This window comes from Mus musculus, chromosome 16, assembly GCF_000001635.26.
Source record: "Mus musculus strain C57BL/6J chromosome 16, GRCm38.p6 C57BL/6J".
Lineage (NCBI taxonomy): Eukaryota > Metazoa > Chordata > Mammalia > Rodentia > Muridae > Mus > Mus musculus.
Genome location: NC_000082.6, coordinates 35227135 through 35251311, shown reverse-complemented (window position 1 = coordinate 35251311; position 24177 = coordinate 35227135). Strand labels below are relative to the sequence as shown.

Here is a 24177-nt window from a genome sequence, read left to right as displayed (position 1 = left end):
GCATCCCCATCCAACTCTGCTCTTCTTTTATAAAACCTCTGATTCTCTGGTACGTCGATAGCCTTTTAGCTGTACCTCCCCTTAGGTAGATCTAAGAGGCCTCCTTGGGGGCAGGAGCTGTGTCTTATCCAGTGCCACAGCCCGTGGTCTTATGTCCTGTTGTGAAGAATGTAGCTGTCTGAGGTGTGCTTGGTCTCTCAGGCATTGGTGCACATATTACCGAAGGCCATCGCACATGTACTAAAGTCTTAATAAACAGCTGCTGGTGAGAGAGACATGATCTACAGGGAAGTTTCTGTGGCATGAGACAGCTGGGAGAAAGTATGCTTCAAGTGTAAATGTTGGAGCTGCCATACGTCAGTACACTTTTATCCTGAGGATGACTGGTATGAGTAGAGAGATGAACAACTCTGAGTGCCTACATGATGTGGAATTTAGGAGCTGAGGTGGGACCCTAAGAAGCTCCCCCTACACAAGTCGCTGGCTCTGGTCAGCTGAAAGCAAGGTGACTCACCCAGTTCTTGGCCCTAAACATGGTGTGGCAAATAGTTTCTTCCCTAAACCCCTATGAACTTTAGTGGCAGGAACAGCCTGGCCAGGACCAGAACAAGTAGAGGGATGAGCTGTGAAATGACAATTATCTGGGCTGCTGTCATGGCTTATGCCTGGAATCCCAGCACTTGGAGACTAAAGGAGAGGGGAAGAGTCCAGCCCAGTCTGCACTACACAGGGAGACCCTGCCTCAAGAAAACAAAAACAGATGAGAATTATCCTTGGGGAAAGATAATGTCCAGAGTGACCACGTACAATGCAAATGAAGGAAGGTGTTTCTTTCTCAGGGGAGAAACGCTGGAGCAAAGCACAGGGATTGAAGAAGGTGGGACTTAAGGGCGAGCAGGTGTGTATGGAAGGTGAGGTAAGCCTATCAGGGCAATGAGAAGACCCAGGAGATACTGCTGAGCAGAGCTTCCTTCAAGAAGCTAGGCCAGAAGCCCAGGGAGGGTTGAGTGAATAGAGACTGGGGTCAGGGCTAGGGCTAGGGCTATGTATAATTCAGTTGGCAGAGTACCTGTGTAGTAGCCACGAAGCCCTGCGTTTTATCCCAGCAGTGTAGAATCTGGACATGGTGAGGAAATGCCCATAACCTCAGGATTTGGGAGACAGAGGCAAGGGGACAAGAGGCTCAAAATCATCCTTGCCTACAGACAAGGTCAAAAGCCAGCCCAGGATATCTACGCCTGTGTCTCCAAAGTGGCGAAGCATGAACAAGGACAGTCAGGCTTCAGATTGGTCAATGTCCATTGGGCACCTGGCAAAACACCAGAGCCACAGAGGCAGGGTTAGAGAGGACAGGCAGGGACAGGGGGTTCCTGGAAAGCTCATCCCTACATGGCCATCTGGATGACAGCAACGATGTCATCGTGAGCATCTAGCATGCATCCCCACCAGACAGAGACACCCACACTTCAGTGAGCAGAGCGGCCACTGTGTGGACGTCTCTGCTGCCCTAGCCAATCCCTTCCTGTCTCCAGCTCAGAAGAGAGGGCCTTCTGTGCTCGCATCTGCCACAGGAACTGATGGCATGCGGCATACAGGACCCTCTGCCAGTGTTTGCTGGTCTACAAGAACTTCCAGAGTCATGCCTGGTCCAAGTGTGTGGAGACTCGTCACCCTGCTGACCTCAGTACCATAGCTTTACACTGTGTTGGAGGGAAAGTGAGGAGAGAGAACCATCTGTCTGGGTGGCACGGAGAAAAGGGGGCAGTGGTGACTCAGAACTGAACCCCTTCCCTCAGAGCAGAAACAGCTAGAACCTTGATGCCAACCTGAGTCCCTGCCCCATCTTACTCTGGAGAAATTCTGAGTGCTTTCTCTCTTGGCACAAAGCTGTGGCCTTGTCAACGGTCAGCCTCTCTGGTCAAGTACTGTCTGGGGAGAAACAGGACAGTTTTCCTTCTCTGAGGTATCCACACCCAGAACTGGATAGAGAAGAAGAGCTGGGGCTGGGTCCCCAAGGGGCTCACAGTGCTTGCCCCTCTCACCCTTCTCCTGGGTCCAAGCCTCTGTCCAGGCTGGAAACGCTGGCTGTTCTCACATCTTCAACTCGTAGGGGACCAGGATAGAGAAAGGCTTTTGTTGCTTGACCACAGGGTCACGTGAGGAGCACACAGGCAAGAGACGGGATTCTAAGGAACCACAGAGTCGGGCTCCCTGCAGGAAATACTGCTAGGAGGAGGGACTGGGCAGAGGGATGAGCATGGCCTGGGGGGAGAGGCAGGCAGATCGCAAGCCAGCCGTTTGCTTGTGTGTCTGCAGCAGGCCTTGGCTGACATCCAGGCCTCCTGGCTCCTCTTCACTCACCTGTTGCTGGTTCTCCCGCTGGGAATGGAGCCGAGCCTGGATACACTCCCGGGTCTCCTGGAAGGCCTGTCTCTGGGAGACCTCAGCTGGGTAGTGAGTGCACACACCCACAATGTTGGTGCAGGAGAAGATGAGGACATTGGAGACAAGCTGCAGAGGGAGAAAACAAGACACTCAGGAACACAGCGGGCCTGGGCACCGGAGCCTGCCTGACCCTGGTCCTCCAGACCCCCAAGTCCCCGCATCTTAGCAAGTTCACACCCGGCCACTAACAGACGCACACCAAGGTGGTTAAAACAAGACTAGAATGAGTCAAACTCAATCATCCAGATTTTCTAATGTTTCCAAAGATCTGAAATTGGTTGGCCTGTGATCGAGGCACAGCACCTAAGGACCACAGAGTCCCTGAATAATCATACCAAATATGCCAGAGATACCACAAATTAAAATAACCTTCTGCATAGAGTGGGAGGCTACCAACAGGAAGGCTCCATAGGAAGGGTAGGGGGGACTTCACTTTTAAAAGTATGAGTTGGTATAGCACAAAGGGCCTCTGACTTATTACTCTAAAATTTGGCTCTCATGACCACAGGCCACAGGACCATAATATCCACTCTGAGGGATGAACCTGGCCAGGGGGGATGAGATGAGGCCCAATCCCTTCTTCCCCAGGCTTCCATTCTCTGCAGCAGCCAAAGGTTTCTGATCTCCCCATACGCCAGCATCTGCCTTTTCCCAGCTCTTCCTGGCCTCCCTGCTCCATGCTGACTGAGATGTGTGTGGGAAAGCATTCCCGCCCTGCTGCTCAGCAGACCAAAGGTTAAGCGTCTTTGGAAAGAGTCCTTACTGAGAGACTAAGGTAAAACTGAATGATGCAATAGACCTCGCCCCCTCACCCCTCAAACGCAAGGGACTGCCACCCGACAAGCCCAGTGAGCCGAGCTTCTCCAGGATGGACCTGGGAGTGATGCTCCATGGATACTTAGATGCTGAACCTGGTCCTCCAACCCTTGCCCTGAGACACATAGAACAGAAGCCAGGAGAGAGGCTTAGGGGCTCGCTTAGGCCTGTGGGCTGTGAGGACTTTGAGCTCCTCCAGTTTCTCTCCTTAGCTTGTTACTTTCAACCCCAGAGAGCACTAGGCTCCTCCCTGCATCACTGGCCCCCAGTCCTGAGTGAGGAAGGTGCTTGTCCATATGATTCTCAGTGTTACTCAGGGCTTCCCTCCACCCAGCAACGGGTGAAACACAAGACTCCCACAGTCCTTTGGGGCTTCCATTGTCTCTGTCCTCGACTTAGATCTTAGGCCTAATAAAGGTTTCCCTTGCTACACTCTGAGGTCATATTAGTGTCACTCACAGCCTCCCCAGCCCAGTGAAGGCACGGAGGCCAAATGGGCTCATGCTGGCTATGGTGCCATCTGTCTCTAGAGATGTCCCAGAGAGTGTCTGCTCTGCTCTACAAAGTGAAGTTATCTCTCATCTTTCACAGTCTGTCTTCCCCACAGTTAAAGATTGTTCTGAACCACAAGGTATGGGCAGGCTCAGGTGACCTGTGGCCCCAACTTTGATGGCTAATGTTACCATTGCCAACTTCCACCCAAATCCTATCAACCCCCAAATCTTGGCATTTTATATAAAGACACGATATTAGAAATCCATTTATGACAAGGGACGAAAATCCTGCTCCATGGCGGCTAGCAAGCCAACTAAAGAATCCCCTTGAACATAGGGGATGTTCAAGTGCCCCTAGAATGTCTACTGTGGTGGGGTAAGGAGGTGACTAGGTCAAAAGAATGGATCCCTCATGGCTAAGCTTAATGCCTTAATGGGAAGAGATGCCTCTGCTCCCCATCAGATAAAGATATGAGAACCCCAAAGAGGATGCTCACCAGAATCCAGCCAGCACTTTAATCTCAGACTTCCAATCTTCAGAATGAGAGAAACAAATGTTTTTATAAGCTAACCCAGTCTATGGTACTCTGTTGTAGCAACTCAGACCATCTAAGATTAGGAGATGTGTGACTAAAAACTGAAGGAGAACCAGTAATACAAAGCAGGAACCACTGTACATCAAGCAACAAGGTGGAGGTGAAGGCCTAAGTGGAGGAGAGATGAGGAGGCCTCTGGGCAGGTTAGGGTGCACTGAGCATTGAGAGATATGCAGTGAGGCCATCAGTCATAAGAGACACATGGTCCTTGAATAAATAACTCAGTTTTTCCAGAAATCCACAGAAGGAAAATAAGTAGCTCAGGTTGAGAAAGCCAAGCCTAACTCTGATACAGGGGGGAACCATTAGAGATTGTTGAATCGAAATCCAGGACAAGTGCATGGCTTCCAAGACTGATAAGGGCAAATTCAAAGGGAATAGAAGGTAGGTTAGGACACAAGGCAAAATGCGAGAGAACAAAAACCTGGCTGGGGCTGGGGCCAGACAAGGCACAGAAGAACCCTAGGACAAGAAAGGAGAAAAGAGACCACAGCCTTCGGTATAATCAGGTCAGTGACCACGAGCCAATATCCCTAGGGGACGTCTGAGAAAGGAGAGAGGAGGTGCTAGGTGGCAAAAGCAGAAGCAGCACAAAAGAACCTGGAGAAGATGTCGTGCTAGCCACAGACAAATCGATGCCTCAAGACAACACAACCCAGGGGGAGTCATCCCAGCAATGGAGGCTGGTTTCCGCTTCAAGCACCAAGCGCTTCTCCATATTGACAGGTTAAAACAGAATAGCTACATGGCAGTACAGTAGTTACTGGAAAAAGCCTTTGATAAAATATAACATGCATTCATAACCTAAGGGGGAAAAAACCCCCACCAAACTAGGAATGGAAGTAAAGTCAGTCTGGTTGGTGACACAAACACTTACAGCTAACACCCTTTACTGGGACAGACGGATGTTCTACCCATGGCTGTGGGAAAGTTAAGGATGGTCCTGCTCACAATTCCCATTCATTGCAGGGCTGGAGGTCCCAGACCATGCAAGAAGACAAGAAAAAGAAAGAAAGACATACAGATTGGAGCCAGAGGCAGCAGCATATGTGTGCCTGAAAGCCGAGCTATTCAAGAGACTGAGGTAGTAGATCAACAGAGTCCATGAGTTCAAGACCAACCAGGGCAACATAATAAGACCCAATGAAAAGGGGAAAGGAAGGAGGGAGGGAGGGAGGGAGGGAGGGAGGGAGGGAGGGAGGGAGGGAATTAGTTTTGAGGGGGGAAAAAGTACAGCACTGTCTATTTGAAGTCAGTATAATTATCTATATAGAAAATTCTATTGAATCTAGGAAACATGAGTTAACATGCAAGCTTGTGCAAGTCTTGGCTCTAAGGCTGACTCTTAAAAGCAACTGTTTTTTTTTTTTTATACACAAGCAATGAAATATTGGAAGTAAAATTTGGTAAAGTTCCATTTACATAGCATTAGAACCATGAAAATGATATATACTATATATCTAATTAAGTTTATTTTCTACAGAACCCTGATGAAAGGAATAGTAGAACTTATTTTTAGAATGGAGAGTTGTGTCTTGTATTAGAAAACAGAGATGTCAGTTGTTACCCCAAATAATCTTCACATACAACATGGCCATGATCAAAGCAACAAGAACAGGCAAAATAACCCAAGGTGATTTAAAGTATTAAACTTCAAGATTTATTATAAGGGTCCAGTAATTTAGAAAGCACAGATCTATAGGTCAATAGGATAGAGTTTAAAATAAAATTATATATTAATAGTTGGTTGAGTTTTGACAAAATAAGCAATTAATTAAAGGAAGAAAGATGAGCCTTTTTCAACAAGCGAGGCTGTGACAGTTGTATACATACAACAGAATGGAACTTAGACCCTATATTACACTGTATATAAAGTTAAAACAAAGAGGAACAAAGATATAAATCTACGAGCTGTAACTATAAAACTCCTCCAAGAAAGCATATGAATGCATTGGTAAATCCTAGCTTTTTTTTTTTTAAAAGATTTATTTGTTTAATGTATATAAGTATTTTGTCTGCATGTATGCCTGCACACGAGAAGAGGGCATGAGCCACCATGTGGTTGCTGGGAATTGAACTCAGGACCTCTGGAAGAGCAGCCAGTGCTCTTAACCACTGAGTCATCTCTCCAGCCCATATATACTACCCTTAAATTTTTTACACTTCTTTGTTCGATTTTAAGTATCTGTAGAGGTCAGAAAGCTAGAAAGAGCCCGTGATAAGGGGAAGAGGAAGAGGCCTCAGATCAGGAAGGGGCTAGAACACAGGTGATTTGGCCTTAGGAGAGGAACACTGCAGATGGAAGGCTTAGTGGGGTGGGGGAGGGGAGTTAGAGAGAGAAAGGGGTAGAGAGTAGATTAACCAAAACTGAATATGTGCAAAAAGGCTAATGGGAGGAAACCTATTGCTTTGTAAGCTAATTAAGAAAAAAAATTAAGGAGCTTGAACCTTAAGGTACCCTGCACGAGCAGACCATGCTTTCCCAAGAAGATATGGTTGTCAAATGAAAACTCTCAGCAATGTGGCTATTGTTTTGTAAGTCATTATCAGAGAGGTTCTCAAAACAGCACGGGCTACTGTCATTGCTCTTCAATGCCCATTATAACTCTCTTGCCGAAGGAAAACCCCATTTTGATTGAGGGACATAGAGAAATCAAGCTGACACACTGCCTTAGAAACTTCCTCCTGACTGGTTCCTTGTCACAGTGCCAACAAGTGCTACAGAGTCTCTGGGGGAGGAAGGTGATCAATAAACACACCAGTGGTAAGTACTGCTTGCCCAATACTGACTTGCCACGCAAGATTGGCCTGGGTGCAGTAGCGGCTTAAATGTTATAGGACAACCAACCACTGGGTTTGTGGCCTGCACCACAGGAGGGAACTCGTGTCTAGTACTGTAAACCTGGTTAAAAACTCATGGCACAGGAAGTCATGGCCCTAGAGGGGAAACTCACTACTGTTGTTTCGCTAACTGAACGTGATGTCAAACTGCTTTCTGATTGTTTATATATATACCCATTTGTTGGTGCTATTGCCAACCTTGGTCAAAAGAGTTTCTTTTTGCAGTGAAAAGCAGCCAACACAGACTCATGACTGGTCAAAGTGTTGAGAAGTGTGCTCAGCCCTAAATGGGATATTATCACCCTTCAACTCTAGCCCAGGCTCAGGACCATCAAGGAAGAAGGGGCGGATAGAATGTAAGAAGCAGGGGGTGTGGGGAGGGGAGAGCTGTCTTCTGAGTGTGACCAGCCATTGTTAGCAGCTACTGGTATCCACATCACATCAAGCCAGACAGTGAGTGTAGCATGGATGTTGAAGAGCATGCATTGTCCAAGAATAAAGAATAAGCATTTCTGAGACAACATGAGGTAGTTTGAATGAGAGATGGTTCCCATAGGGTCCCCTATTTAAGCACCTAGGACCAAGTGTGTTTGTGGAGGTGGAGCCTTGCTGGGGGAGTACACTGCTAGGGGCAAGCCTGGAGAGTTTTGTCTTGCTTCCCCCTCAGTTTGCTTTCTGTTTTATGTTTGTAGATGAAGATGTGATCCCCCAATTCCTGCTTCTGCTGTCACTCCTGTCACTTGTGTCCACACATCCTGACCTGTCAGGGTAGACTCATCCCTCTGGAACCATAAGCAGAAATATTTCTTCTATAAGTTTGGTTTTGGTCATGGTCTCACTATGTAATCCTGCTGACCTGGCCCTCACTATGCAGACCAATTGGACTCAAAATCATAGAAATCTGCCTGCTTCTGCCTCTCAAGAACTGAGATAATACACTATTACATAAAGATATTAAATTAAAAAAATCTTGAGCCGGGTGTGGTGGCACATGCCTTTAATCCCAGCACTCAGGAGGCAAAGCCAGGCAGATTTCTGAGTTCGAGGCCAGCCTGGTCTACAAAGTGAGTTCCAGGACAGCCAGGGCTACACAGAGAAACCCTGTCTCAAAAACAAAAATAAAAAAACAAAAACAACCCCCACCCCCCAAAAAAGAATCTTCATGGCCTTGCATTTGGCAATGATTCCTTAGATGTTACATCAAAAATACAAATGATCAAGGAAAAAGGCAAAAATGAATTTTGTTAAAATTAAGAACATCAGTGCTGGAGAGATGGATCAGTGGTCAAGAGCACTTCCAGAGGTCCTGAGTTCAAATCCCAGAAACTACATGGTGGCTCACAGCCATCTGTAATGGGATCTGATGCCCTCTTCTGGTGTGTCTGAAGACAGCTACAGTGTCATATAAATAAAATAAATACATTTTTTTAAAAATTAAGAATACCTCTCAAAAAAAGCTATAGAAATGAAACGAGCCACAGAATGGGAAGAATATTTGCAAATGATATATTTGATTAAAATATTAAACTCAAAATCAATAAAGAAGTCTTGAAACTCAAACATTAAATAAACAAATAGTTTACCTTTTTAAAAGAGCCAAAACAAACAAAACCCCAACTAACTAAATGGTTTGTCCCCTTGGATAGGTGGGTGACAAATGAGGACTTGCAAAGGCACTCTACCCACATCAGTGGCCATCAGAGAGATGCCAGCTTCAAAACCAATGAGCCACTGCTGTCACCATAAGGATGGTCAAAGCCACTGTAAGTTTAAGATGGAAAGAATGAAGAAAGCACTACTATACCAAAGACAGAGATGACAGAGCCGGAAATCTTCCACCTTGATGTTGGGAATAATCTGGCCATTTCTGGAAATAGTTCAGGCATTTTGGGTAACATTAAATGTGTAGTTGCCTTGTAACTCTGGCATCCCTGTGCCCCCACCACACCCCCTCTTAGGTGTCTATTCAAATGAGACGAGAAAATACATTGATGCAAAGATGCTGCACTTGATTGTTCATGGACACTAATTCAGACATATGACAAGATACATTGTTGCAATGATGCTACACTTCATTGTTCATGGACACCAACTCCATCAGAGAAAGGAATAAACCGCTGCTGTGCCCTGTATGGATCAACCCTGATACACCATGCTAAAATGAAAGAGGTAGAGATGCCCAGATCTGGGGGCAGCCCGATTCTACAGATATGACATTCTGGGAAACGGGACAGGACTACAAACAGATACATGTTTACGTGGGGCAAGAGTGTGGTTAAGTGTTTACATAGGGCAGCAGGAGGAACTCACTTGGGGTGGTAAAACTGTTACTATCTCAACTGTGTTGGTATCTCAACTGTGTTGGTGCATACATTTCTACATGCATCTGTTGAACCCGTGACAGATGCTTTTTATTGTATATAAGTTATCTTGGTTAAAAAAAAAAAAAGAACACTAGATCATATCTAGAAGAGAGAATATGAGGAGCTGGCCAGACAAAGAAAGGGTAGGTAGGTTTTTATCTTTCTGGGCCAGAAAGAGAGGCCACAGTAGGTTTTTAAGACATGACTCCAAGGTAATTATCAGCAGGCTAGGGCTATAGTCAGTGGGTCCTAATCCCCAGGTCTCAATCCTGCTCTCTCCTGGTGTAATCTAGCCTTTCCTGCCGTCCACAGGCCAATGGCAGCAGTCCATGCAAATCCAGATAAAGCAGGAGTCGTAACCCAATAGGGTCCAAATGGCTTCGCTAAGCACTGTGCTTCATCTCGCATTCACTAAACACAAACTAGTGAGGGCCAAGACGGTGCTGGGGTTTCAGGGTCAGGGATAAGATTATTGGGGGCTTGGGGGGGGTGCAGCAAATGGAACTAAGAGAGAGACATTAAGCTTGCTTCACTCACTGCCTGCTCTCACTGTCTACCAAGAAGCAGGCTAGGGTGTGCACCAGGTCTTCACGGGTGCTAACCCTCTCTGCAGGAATTCTTCTTGGGTTATGACTAGAGGGGAGGTACCAGTCAAACCCTCCTGGAGTTCTGCTTCCAGGCACCTGGGGAGCCTAGTGTACACATGATACTTTGGACACAAGGATGGTTCATGCAAATGCTGCCCAGCTCTGTTCCACTAACAACGTGACATGACATGACTGTTGATCATCACCATGCTGACTTCAGGGGACATATTTAACTGCATGGACACACATGCATGCATGTGCACATGTGTATGTGTGAGCAGACAAGATCCCCATAGACATTACACCTAATGGAGTTAGGGGGTTCCAACAGAGTAGCAAAATCTCAGCTCTGCGTCTGACCTGGCCTCTGCGTTTCACACACGCTTTGCAGCTGGAATGGGTCGACAAGTCCCAGGGGACCTAAGACCAACGAGGGCCACACCAGGAAGACCCTTACCACTGGAGGATTTGGAATTCTGTCCTGTGGGGAGAGGCCTATGAATATTTAATAGTTCCCAAACATCCACACTTTGGAAACCCCTCTCTGGCTGCCCACAGGCTGTGGGTTTGGTTTGGGCCAAGGTGTAGATTACAGAGCTGGGTTTGTGCCCTGTCGCCTTGGCAGAAGACTGAAAGAAATCCCAGCAGCTGGCCTCAGACAGTGCGGTCTGTACTGAGGCTCCTTTCTCAGCACCACTGCAAAGGGCAGATGGCTGAGTGTAAGGAGAAATAACCAGGCACGGCAGAATGGAAGGAAAGAGGGACCCATGCAAGGAAAGACTCTGTGCACTTTTCTCTTCAACCTAGCTCCTGTTTCCAAGACTCAGCCATGTGGTGGTTATGATTGGGTAGGTGGTAGTGATGATGGTGATGGTGAAGGAGGAAGAGGTGGAGGAGCTGACGGTGATAGTGATGGTGATAGTGGTGGTGATGGAAGACAAAGAGGTGGTTGTGATGGTGGAGGAGGAGGAGGGGGTTTTGGCAGTAATGGAGGTGGTAGTGCTGGTCAGATTTTTCCAGAGACTCAAATTTCACCATTTGGCAATTTAGATCAGAAGGCAGGTTATTCTGTTATTTGAACCTCAGCCAGAGCTTTTCAGTATGAATCATTTTTAGCAGAAGTTGATCCCATGCAACATAAGATACTGTGCCTTGTTTTTCTGAAATTTAGGCTGAACTGAGGGACCCAGGTTTTACCTGGTAATCCCGGCAGGAACTTTACTAGCCTTGCCTGTCACTCCCAGCCGTGGCTGCCCTGTCACCTACAAACCCTAACATGCAGGCTAGCCCCCAACATCATCTCACCTGTACTCTGCCTCTGCTGTAGTGACAGCTGAAGTGTCTCTGTATGCTACAGCTGGAGACCTCCCCAACAGAGTGCAAGCCAAAGAGCAAAGGTGCCATTTTCCATGCTCCACCCAAGCCACCAGAAAGTAGGTGACCTCTGGACCCTGGGGCTGAGGTACGGTCTCCTGCTAAAGGGAAGGAGAGGGGCTCTCCCATAGGTGTGTCCTCCCACCTCCGTCTCTAGGACAGTTACCATTCCTTCCTGTCGACAGCCGTTGCCAGTTTACAAACACATAAAGCTAACAACCACATGAGTTCCAAATAAAAGGAGCTGACAAGCCTGCCAAAGCGTCTCTCTCCTACGCGGGCAATCCTTTGTCCCACACAGTAGTGGTGGGAAGCTCGGGGGACTGCAGTAGAATCCCATTAAGATTTCAAATCAAATAAAGGAAGGAAAAATCATCTTAAATTATATGCTCAGGCAATCGACCAGCAAGGTTCCTTGGATACCGCACCATGTTCCACTAGGCACTCAATGCCTTTTAAGAATATTAACATAGTTTTAGACTTTTTGTTTTTAATACTATGGTGACATGTCTAAAAATCATCCCCTTGCAAAGAACAAAGGGGGTGGGGGTGGTTTTGTCTTTGAGGCAGGGTCTCACTATTTGGCTGGCCTTTAACTCGGAGATATCTACTTGCCTCTGCCTCCTAAAATCTGGGATTAATGGTGTGAGCTACCACACCACATCATCTGTGCTCAGGGGCTTTTGGATTGAGCTCTTTTAATGTGTAGGCACACCGGGTTGCACATTAGATATATAGCTGTATCCCTAGGCCTCTGGATCAAAGAGCAAGTCCACCTCTGCCAGCACCGACTCCTCTCCACTCCAGCTAGTGTGTTAGCATCCTTCTACCCTGGGATTGTCACACTCACCTGTCAGCTCAAGAATCTCTTAAGAGCCAACGTAGCTCCTGAGGGGCTTCCAGCCTCTCTATGTAAAGACCCTGGAAGACGCCCTTATACACCAGGACACTCAGAGGACTCCCCACAGGCAGAAAATGCAATCCCTGGCTCCTGCATTGCCATTAACCACCTACAAGTCTCACTGTGGGTGTTCCTGTCTCATCACCTACCCCAGCCTATCAGTTACATCACTCTCTCTGGACAAATGTCACAGTACATGTTAATGCAGTTATACAAGGTTACTAAAATCGAAGCACGAGTTACTGGTAAGTTAGTAACTAACATCTCCAAGCACGAGTTACTGGTAAGTTAGTAACTAACATCTCCAAGCACGAGTTACTGGTAAGTTAGTAACTAACATCTCCTGGATACATTTTAGGAAGCTTCAGAAGACCACCTCACAGCATGAGCAAGGTCTATCGCTGGTATCTTGTAAAAATGTTAGTGGGAAAAAAAGGAGCTGCAGAGATGGCTCCATGGTTAAAAGCATTTATTGCTCTTCTAGAGGACCCTGGTTTGGTTCCCAGAACCCAGTTGATGGTTTACAAGTATCCATTAACCCCATTCCCAGGGGCTCCAATGCTGTCTTTTGACCTTCTCAGGCACCAGGGTAGACATACATGCATGCAGGTAGACACACATACATGCAGGTGAAACACTCCTGCATACACACACACACACACACACACACACACACACACACACACACACAAGTCTGAAATAATTTTAGGAGAAACAGACAGATCAAGAGATGAAGAGAGAGACAGGCCTCATGGAATGATCAGGGGCAACAATTCCCAGGCTTACACACACTTTCACATAAATGTTTCATATGTCCTCTCAAATCCTGTAAGACAAACAAGCCAGGCTCCATCCTTGCCTTGCCAATGAGGAAGACGGAGGCTCTGCCCGAGGTAACAGACCAAAGCAGTGGCAGAGCCAAGATCACAACTTCATCATTCCAAGCTCAGAAACAGTCCCACGCCACTACACTATGCTCTTATTTATCCCCAATTTAATTTAGGGGCAGTTTTGTTTTATTCTATTTAATAAAGAACACTCAACTTTCTCTCACCCTGTCATAGGTGCCCCAGGCTTTCTTCACAGACCCAGGTCACATAAAGAACTACTGATTAGATGGGGGCTCCTTGCAGCCACTGCCAGATTGGACAAGCATCCTTGGGGACCCTGCTGCCACATCGCTCTCCAAGGCACCCGCTGCTGCGAGTGAGAATGGCCACCACCTGTCTAATGAGGCCAAGCCTCGCTGTACCTGAGCTGCCCTTAGTTCTCAATGTTGTGAAGATAGAATTCGGTTACCATGGAGTTCTCAAAGTGTGCAATTCAGCACTTTAGTGCATTCACAGAACACCTGCAACCTTCTCCCCTGAAATGCTGTGCCCGTTAGAACCCTCCTTCCCTCCTTCCCACACCCACCCCAGCCAGCTCCTTTCTGTCTCCACAGATTTTCCTATTATGGCCTTTTTACATACATGGAATCAGACATGCGAGGTAGCTTTCACTGCTGGTGCATCTCCCTTAGCTTGGTATTTTCGAGACTAATCTGCGTTATAATGAGTATCAGTGCTCTTGTTTCTTAGGATGGCGACCACTCCCTTGATATCTTGAACAATACTGAAATGGCCAACGTTCATATGCAAATCCCTGCACCAGCTCGGTTCTGCTCTCAGTTCTTTCAGATACTAGCACAGGAGTAGTGTCTGGTAGTATGGTAATGGCATTTAATGTTTCTTTTTTTCAGGGCCCCCATCAGAACTGGGTTCTAAAGTGGTTGCAACATTGTATCGTCTTAGGGCAATGTAGGAGAGCCCGCTCACTTTCCTCACTACTTTCTCCCGGCCCCTTGTTCACTGTCTGGTTGTCAGGTGTTCGTTTGGTTTTGTGTTTTATGACAGTCACCTTAGTAGGATGACACTTTATCTTGCTGCGGTTTTGACTCCCTCGAATTTGTAAAGCAAATGGTGACAACAGGTGAGGCCGTTTATCCTGTGCCTTGCACAGCTAGACAGTTTTGGGGTTTTTATCTCTTAGTTAATCAATTCCTGGGAACACCACAGCCTTTGTATACGAATCCCATGGAGAAAGCATGGCTTCCGTTTAACAGCACTTACTTAGGTAGGGCAGCCTTGTAATTAATTCGTCCAAAGTTGATCACATGCCCTGAGATGAATGAACCCTGAGCGCATCCCTTGGTCATCCAGCCCCAACCCTGCCAGACCCCAAAGCCAGTAAGTCAGTTATGCGGACATGACAGAGAGGACATGAGGCAAAGGTGTCTCAAGCTCCAGCCTCTACCATCAAGCTAATCTCCTAAATATTCAGTCAAGAGTTGGGGCAACCAGATGAAACAATATCCTTAATATGCCAAGAGATTTACAAACCCTCCAGAAACAGGTTAGGGTTTAACAATGAATCGGCAATATGGTGATGAAAACTTCCAAGGGAAAACTGCCCAGCAGTGGTGGTGGACACCTTTAAACCCAGTGCTCAGGAGGCAGAGGCAGGCCAGCCAGGTCAGCAGAGTTCCAGGTCAGCCAGAACTACACTGAGAAACCATGACTCAAAAACTAAAACTAAAACAAAACAAAAACAAAAACAAAAACAAAAACAAAAACAAAAACAAAAACAAAAACAAAAACAAAAACAAAACAAAACAAAAAAGATAAGAACAATAAAGAAGAGGCAAATGAGTTAGAAAAAGAACACAAAAATGTGAAAATTTAGCTGTGCAGTGGTGGCGCACGCCTTTAATCCCAGCACTTGGGAGGCAGAGACAGGCAGATTTCTGAGTTCTAGGCCAGCCTGGTCTACAGAGTGAGTTCCAGGACAGCCAGGGCTACACAGAGAAACCCTGTCTGGGACCCTCCCCCCCCCCCCCCCGAAAAGGTGAACTTTTGTAGCTTTTTGCCTATAAAAATACTAAGTTTTTTTCTTTTCTTTTCATGGTAGTATTAATGAGAATACAATAGAATAGGCCTCCATGACCCCTTCCTTCACCCCCTGCCCCCCAATCTTAGCTGTGGCAGCACAAACCAGTAAAACCTTTCAGGAAAGCAGTTTAATGAAGAACATTGGAAGAACCTTAAAATGTTCAAGCCCCTTGTCTGGCAGTCCTGACAAGGGCAGCTGTGCCATTCTCCCTCCACTGTCCCCTTAAAGAGCAAGCAGCTAGACACTGCACAACTAAGGATCAGCTAATAGACACAGTTCAGCTGCGTGGAATGCCCCAGTCTCCATGATGTCTCAGTTTACGGAAATTTAGCAACATAGATGATGCTTCCAAATGTAAAATCAAGCGAGGGAAAGAGAGTACAGTAGTATACAGCGTGAACAGCAGCTTTCCAAACACATACACTTAAAACATTAACACTAGAACAATGCCTCTTCATGGCAAGATCGTAAGCTTCTTCTCATTGGACCACTGAGTACTTTCTATCAGAGGTTGTTCTTTAAGGAGAGTCAGACAAACACATAGACAGCAGGGGAAAGTTCTTGCTCTTTATGATGAGTGAGGCAGGCTGAAGAAAACAATCCTCCCGGTGGCAGAGAGGAGGCGAGAACACAGACATTCACAAAGCCAGGCAGAGTAAGCCAGAGGGGAAAGGAACACCAGGCCAGGAAGGGCAGTCCCAGCTGGGCAGAGTCCGTGAGGAGGGCCACACGGAGGAATGCTAAAGGACAGGCCTGCATCGGAGCCTCGGAAGGAAAAGTCAAGGCTACAGGCATATGCCAGGGAGACCACTCAAGCAGGGAGAGAGAAAGCAAAAATATGGCTGACCAGAGAGCCGGTAGCTCCAGATAGCCAAAGGTTGACACTGCAGCACCAGTTGATAGTCTGTGTTGGGGGAGAAAGCTGACACATGACGCCAGAGGTCAAAGTCGTAAAGATTCTTGTGGGCTACTTTCCCCCAAAACATAAAAGTGTACTGAATTTTCAAAGTATAAGATGTGCGTTCATCATAGAAAACTCCAGCTTTGCGCAGTGGCAGTATCGTAGCCAATGAGGTTTATCCGAGGCGCAATTATTGCTAATTGAAAACTTTTCCCTTCATAGAAAACGCCGATACCACAGGAAAATATCAACCCCCACCCAAAGATGGCTGGCATTAACATTTCCTTTCACTCTCGTTTCTGGCCTTTCCTTTCTGTCAATGCTTTCTGCTTTGCTTTCATGGGCTGAGATCCTGCTGCTGACATCATTTGGAATCCCGCTTTCTTCAGTTTATATCACAGAAGCAGCACGCTCCTTCTACTACCCCAGCTTCGAGCATCGCCAGTGTTCGCCAGGGCAGTGTGACCCAAGCTGCACATTAGGGAGAGAAATTTGTCAGCGGGAGGAGCAGAGAAAAGAAGATGCTCAGGGAAGAGAGGCCAAAACAAGCTAAAGAAATGGCACAGGCAAGGGACGGAGCCACACTCACTGGCAGAGTGTCTACCAAGCATTCAATGGACTCCGGGTTCAACCCCCAGTAGTGCAGAAACTGGGTGTGGCCGCTCGAGCCTGCAATCCCAGTGCCCGGAGGTAGAGGATGAGCAGACATTCAAGGCCATCTTTGACTACATAGTGAGTTCCAGGCTGGAGGGACCTGAGTTGGGAGCTGATGTCTCCAGGGAAAGGGGGGCTTTGGCTTATATCTATTCAGGGAGGGGATAGTTTGGAGTCAATGAAACATTGATTTGAAAAAGAAAAAAAAAAAGAGGTGTATTGGGACTGGAGAGATAACTCAGAGGCTAAAAGGACTCAAGTTCAAATCCCAGCACCCACATGAAGTTTCATGAAATTCTGAGATCCACTGCCTTCTTCTAGCCTCCACGGGCATTGAATGCATGTGGTGCACAGATCAACTAAACACATGCAAAACACACCATACATATAACACAAAACTAACTAATGAACTGAATAAATAAACAAACAAACAAACACTAAAGAAAAAAAGATCAGGTATGATAGAAGCCAAAGGGAGAAATTCAATGGAGGGTAGGGGAGCCAGAATCAGGTGCTATGAGAGATGTTGACCTCTGTGCCCACAGGTGACCTCATAGAAAGATCATGTAGAAGAGAGGGCAGCCTTGGGGGCTCAGCAGAGGTCCAGGGTGAAGGCCACTATCTCAGGGTCTTCAGGACTTGAGAGTCATGGCTAAGAATAGCCATGGCATGGAGAGAGGGAGGGGGGAGAGCAATGAGGAGAGCAAGGCCCCCACAGGGCCGTGCTGTCCACCACAGTAGCCACAAATAGCCATGGGCACTTGGAATTTCTTGTACCTCTGGGTATTTTGTTGTTGCATTTTTTTCTTCTTCTTTAGCTGATGGGAAAGCTAACACTGTGCATGTGGCCCTCCTTATGTTCCTCTTGGATGGCACTGTTACTGAACAAAGAGAAAGCCGGGGGGAGGGACAGAGCATAAGCTGACTTGCAGAATAGTACGACTGGTGGTCCACTGTCGAGACAGAGTGGCCTGCCTCTCTCTCTATCCTTAGGGATCATTTCTGAAGGTCCAGACCCAGCTGTCTGGTTCTGAGCAGTCTTCAGAGGGCAATGTTAATGGCAGCCTCTCTTTGCAGCTCACAGAGCAGCAAGTGAGGTGGCAGAAAGAGGAACTGGTCGTTGGGGGGCTAATGTTTGAGGTTAGACCTCGGGTCTAACCTCATCAGGTGGGGACACACATGTGATGACAGAAGTCTCCAGGTTTATGTAGATACATTACCAAGCTAGACATCAACTTCTCTAGCATGCTGCAAAATGGGAGAATTTCTGGAGGTGCCTGAATTTAAACTCATGGCAGGGAAGGGGCACCTCTCTGAGCAGTGAAGTCTCCTGGAGGCCACTGTGTCTAAGCTTGGATCTGAAAACAATGAACACTGTAGCTCTGGGCAAGTCCCGTTCCATTGTAAATGTCAGCTTCCATGCATATATAGACAGGAAAAGTGGAGGATTAGCCAAGGCCTTCGCCCCCTGGAAAAGTCCACCTGGGCCTCCGACCGCCTAGGAAGGGCACTTTACAGTCTTATCAGTATAAAATACAAGTAAGATGCTACTTATAGGATCCTCTGAAACCCCTAGTTTATCCCTGCCGGCTGGCTCCCCAGGGCACCACTGACTTGTAGCACACTGCACAGCCCACACCCACCTGGCCCATCCTGGATCTGTGGGGAATCCCAGAGGAAGCCAGAGCTCTTCAGAACCAATGCCACGCCAAGGCTCCTGACGACATTGTGGGAACCATGAAGACGGGGCAGTGTGGAAAAGCAAAGACATTCCCACATTAGATAGGGTTTGAAGGAGGCGGCGTGTGAATGAGAAGAGGCTCAGGGGCTGAGAGGCGCCTTGGAAACTCAGCACAGTGGCCTCACCCACCCACCAACGACTACTGCAGCTCCCTGACCTCTGGCAGAAGGAAGAGTTTGCTCTGTGGCCTGGCAAGAAGGTTTGTGGGAGAGAAGTTTATTTATAATCCAAGTGCAATAAAGTTTCTCTCTTCCAAAAAATCTCAACTTGGAGAACAATTATCCTCTCCCAGGCTCGGCTTCCTCCTCCTGCTTCCACCGAGTCAGACAAGCGCTCATTGTTCTGCGTGAGCACTGGTGACAGTTGAGGGGGATGGGGGTGGTGGGGGTGGAGGGAAAGGGTTCAGGGGAGGGAAATGCGGCCGCACCTAAACGCCAACTTCCTGCTTCTACCCTACAGGTGAAAGGCAGCACTTCCAAGCTTTCCCATGCACCCCTAACTTTTTGCCCACCCCAGCCACCTATATCCCTTCCCATCTCCTCACCTCCAGGGATGGCAAAATGTGTTTTCTCATACAGCTCAAGCTAGCTTCAAACTTATTATGTAGCAAAAGACAAATTACTGATTTCCCTCGTCTCTCCCTCCAAGGGCTGGGATGACAGACATGTGTCATCACCCAGAGGCTGTGTAGGCACTGGAGACGCAACCCAGGGCCTCCTGAACTCTAGATAAGGATTCGACCAACTGAGCTATATGCCCAGCCATGGCCAGTCAAAATGTGGGAAGGCTTAAAAGAAAACCACTACAGAGAAAGGGAAACTTCCAGCCAGCCATTCCCATCCAACTGCAAATAGAGGACAGACTGAGGACAGTTTCAGTGAGGGCTGTCCTGGATGAATCCACTGCCTCATGGACAAAGGGGCACCTGGTGTTTCTCATACTAGGCCGTATTGCCAGCTCTGCCAGGTGCTTCAGCAGGGAATTTTGGGTTCTGAGAGTGCCCGAGGTGAGGAGACACAATGGATGGGATGCTATGTTGAGAGCCAGGACATGCCAAGTCCAGCCTTGTGACTTGGGAAAAGCATAAAGCCTCCTGGAAGCCACGTAGCCTGCATTCATCTCTACGGTGGTACTGATGACTCCTGTAACAAGACAGTGTGTACAGGTGTCAGGGGTGCGACACAGCATGGGCTGGGGCTAGCAGTGCTCCTAGTGATTGACCCAGTGAGGAATGGCTGAAGATGCCACCGGGTCTGGCTTGGCTTCTTTCTGTACTAACCCATCATGTCTCCATCATTCTGAACGGAGGCAAACACACAGCGGGTACCAGTAACCCCTTGTCTGCTAAGCCAGGGAATTGAAGGCTAACGGATCCTTACGAGGTCTCAGATATCCCAGCTTACCCATGAAGAACGTCCCAGACCTGCAGTCAGTGTTGCCTGACCCTGATCATGACATGGGGCCCAGAGGGGTTCCCACCTGTGTCAAAACCAAGCAAAAGCTGCTCAGATGAAAATAGTACATACTATGGCCACTAAGGGCTGGAGAAGAAATCTCCATCATCAGAGAGATGAGCCCTAAGACCTGTCTGTATGTCCCTTGAGTGGGAGGATAGCTCTGCAGCCTCATGAAAAGGCTTGGGAATAGCAAATGATCTGATCTGGATTACAGACTGTCTGCTCTCTCTCTCCTTCCCTGCCCCACCCCAGGACTGGCCGGTGTGGCCAGATCCTCCCCTCTCTAGGCCTCAGGAGGTTCCTTCTTATGAAAAGCAGGAAGAACACAGCACATGGGTTTCAGCTGTTCCTGGAGGACACCGGCATCCTGGGTCTGTGGGACTCCTCATCGTGATGATTCAGCTTCTCTAAGCAAACCCACGGGGCTCTGCCCCGTCTCTGGCAGCTGTGCTGCCAACAGGATGCAGGCAGGTGAACGGGTCTTGTGCCGAGGCTACAGGAGCACCCCTGGCCTGCTGCGTGATGCAGGAGGAATCAGACTCCCTTGAGGCCAATGACCTCCTAGCCTGGGAGCAGAGGGCCACCGTTAAACCGCACCATTCCTGATGGAAACATGGGGAAAGCATCCAGGGACAGAGTGTGGGTGACGCTCCCCTATACACTGCCTGTCTTTCTGCTCCCTCTGCTCCAGAAGATGTCTCAAGGTCTCTGGAGGTCTGCTTCACGGGCCATAATCACAACACCTCTTCTTTAGGTAGAGAATTTAGAACCTTCTGGTTTAAAAATAATACACTTGCTTAAAGGCTGTGACAGAGTATGGTAGTTTGTCCAACTCAATTTATTGTCCCTTCTTTCCAAAATAGTACACACTTACCAAGTGTGACTCAGCGAGACAATGCTGCCTAGTCCGGCCTGGCGGCTAGGTATGGCCAAGTGATGGTGTTCAGGCAGGGGTGTGAACAGAAGTGACACGCGAGGCTTCCACATCACTGCTCATTCCAACTTCGCACAAGCCCCACCCGGTCTGTCCCAGCAACCCCCAACTGCCATTTTCTTCTAGACTGGAACACAGATAGTCTCTGACCTAGCTTTCCCCGGGGTGACGGTGGGGTTGGGGGGGATAAAGAAAATGGACTCAGGTAGCATAGCAGGGCAATAAAGGGAAGAAGAGGGTTACTAACCTGGACCAGCCACATGGGGACTATCACACAGAAGATATGAACTCCTTCTGAAAGCCACCCTACCCTACCCCGTGACTGTGGCAGTATCTCAGCCTTGCCCCTCACTGGCAAGCTGTAAGCAGAGAGGTTTCCAGAACTCAGTCTGCAGGTGGCAGCCTCCCCTCCCCCAGTCTCACTTCAGCTTCCTTCTCCTTTCTTCTCCTTTCTGTGCACAGCACACAAAGCCGGAGGAAACAGGCGTGGCTGGGGATGTGAAGACTCAAAGCCTCTCCAGACACCGACGAAGGCTTCTGGGCAGTAGTCCTGACAAGAGCTGGGACCAAGCCCAGACACAAAGCAGACATGGAGTTCATGAAGGAAGGAAGCGCACGGTGGCTGAACGCTGCAGGTGGGGAGACAGGGCCCCGAGGAAAGAGGACACGGGCTCTGCAGAATGTCAAGGAGACGAAGCACGGTGCGAGAACAAACAGAGCTCGGGCCTCAGAGAACCCAAAGCTTAGGTAGGGTCTTCAGTACTTCACGTGATGGCTGTGAGTAACCTGGACTTGAATTCCTCACCTACAAGACAAGGACGGTGCGAGCTACTTCTTGGGGACCGTGAAGACTCAATAAAGCGATCATCTAAAAGGTTGGAGAAGCAATTCTTCCACTGTCTGTCCGGGCTTAGATGGACGGGGAAAGCAAGATTGGGGAGCCCCCAACTCACACACACAATGCCAACCCCCTGCAGCCAGGGGAGGGCATCAGGCTCAAAGCTGGGTGCTTCATTAGAGGATGTCCCAGGAAAGTGACCCACGCCCAGACACACACCCTGAGCCAAGCTGCATTCCGACCCTACTCACAGACACTACCCACAGACGCTTCTCTCTCCCGGGCTTGGAGGACTGGGCAAGAGCTGGAGTTAACACCAGCTCCGTGCCCTTTGTGGGTGACATTCTGGGCTATCCCATGAAGGATTCCAGACATGGGACCACCCACCTGAAGGCAAAGGTCCCCTTTCTCTGTTCGGTGGCCTCTTGAGACCCTGGCTAGGACTGACAAGACAACAGCAGAGGCTGAATATTCCTTACCTAAAGCTAGGGGAATGGAAGTCTTTGCCTCGGGTGAGAGCCAAGCTCCAGTCTTCTCTGGAGGCTATCAGCAAGCACAGGCTAACCTGGGCCAACTCAGAAACCATCCTGGACTAACAGATCTCCATACCGCCAAGGGCAGGGAAGCAGGAGCTAGCCAAGGGCCTCACTGCTGACTTCAAGGATGACTCTCATATAGGCTCCTCATGGGGCTGAGGATTGAGTGAGGGGTCCTTAGAAGGCAGGCCAAGTAGAGTGCCTGAGGACTTTGTAGCGAGAAGGGAAGTGGGCTGTGGCCCTGCCCATCAAGTCTCCAGTCTCCTGGGCTTCTTCCTCCTTCATATCTACAGCCCCCAAAAATCTAAAACAAGCCACTAGATGATCTGGGAGAAGATGCCTTATCTGTCCCAGGTGAAGCGGGCACTACCTTCTGTTGGCCATGCCACAGAACCTGGGCTCCTTGACCCCTCAGCCATGAAGGTCATCTGCTTGCTGGCATGATGCTGTCTCTCATCCATGAGTCTCTACCTGCTCCTGAAAGTTGAGCTTCAGTACTAGCCTGCCTAATGCCTCCTCTTGCATCTCAGTTCACCCTCATGTGTCCAGACAGAGAGCTCTGCAGCCCAAGAAACCCACCCCGGCTGTTGTGGGTTTCCACCAGAGAAGACAGCTCAGACATGGGTTTAAACCAATAGAAAGTCTTTATTAGCAAGCCAGTGACTGCTATGGGTGTTTGGGATAGCCCTGAGCCTTTCTCAGGGCAAGCTTTTAAGCACAAAAGCCACATTCTGAGTTGACATACTTCAATTAACAAGAACAGTGAGCCAAAAGTGGAACTACAGAAGCCAGAAATTCTATGAACTTTGACAGGTTAGTCCTTTTTTTTAGTCTTGGCAGGTGGTACTATGTACTGAGTTTTACAGCCTAAATGGTATTTCCATCATGGAGTCAGTCATGCTAATATCTGGGACTATGTTAACCCTAGCCATCCTTCATCCTCCACTCTGCTGAGGTTTTAAAAGCAGCACGCACACCCCAGTGTGCCGGAAATAACACATCAATGCCCCATGGGGACGTGATAGGGTCCAAGATATGAAACGGACCCTAAACTCTTGTGTTGAAGGTTAGGTAACTCGATGGCAGTGCTGTTGACAGGCTATTAGACAGTGATGGCACTAACTTCATCAATGGATCAGGCATTGATGAGTTAGTAGCTATTGATGAGTTTCTGATCTGGGTCTCCAGAAGTTGAGGACGGTCAGAGAAAGCAGGTCATTGAAGCATGCCTCTAAAGGGTGTATCTTGTCCCCGCCCCTTTCTACGTGGCCTCCCCTTTCCTTCCTAGATGGACACCAGCATGTCTCTCCTGTGCCTTTCTGCCATGACTCATCTCGTGGGCCTAGAGGCAAAGCTATCCAAGGACTGAAACAAAGAGTCAATACATATGTCCTTCTTTACATATTTTCTTCTGTAATTTTCCTTCTCTCCATAGGTCTTCCTCAGGTATTTTGTCAGTGATGAAATGTTGACCAACAGAAGCAGATTAGCTATTAGGCCCTCAGGGGAGTTCATGCTAAGTGCACTGGGTGAGGAGAGAATGGTGTGCTGCTTCTGCCTCTGTGAAAGAACAAACTAGAGTTCCTTGAATGGCTCAGATAGGAGTGGAAAAGGCCCTGACTTCTCCAAACCCACATCACATGCTCTCTGTATGCACATCTTCAGGGACGAGAACATGAGGACCTTGTGGGGACAATGGTGAGTCTGGCACCCTGCAACCACCACCGCTATGTCCCCATACCCAGGGCACATAAGCCTGCTGGGATAG

The 24177-nt window shown here is 48.2% G+C and overlaps 1 protein-coding gene, 1 long non-coding RNA gene and 1 pseudogene across 3 annotated transcripts in view; 1 reads left to right on the top strand and 2 right to left on the bottom strand.

Annotated features, from left to right (window-relative positions):
- Adcy5 (adenylate cyclase 5) overlaps window positions 1–24177 on the bottom strand; it is a 151250-nt gene that overhangs the window by 54432 nt on the left and 72641 nt on the right. For both annotated transcript variants that reach the window (XM_030249085.1, NM_001012765.5), the window contains exon 2: window positions 2362–2511. Coding sequence is in view for 1 of the 2 variants with exons in the window: in NM_001012765.5 (NP_001012783.3) it covers window positions 2362–2511 (150 nt within the window). In the remaining variant the exon portion in view is untranslated. The remainder of the gene's footprint in view (window positions 1–2361; window positions 2512–24177) is intronic.
- Window positions 15397–22140, bottom strand: Gm46550. Its single transcript, XR_001781915.2, has 3 exons — window positions 22131–22140; window positions 19386–19388; window positions 15397–16463 (listed from the first exon to the last, which is right to left on the bottom strand). It is a non-coding gene; the product is annotated as a predicted gene, 46550 (long non-coding RNA).
- Gm25179 lies at window positions 16389–16473 on the top strand (annotated as a pseudogene).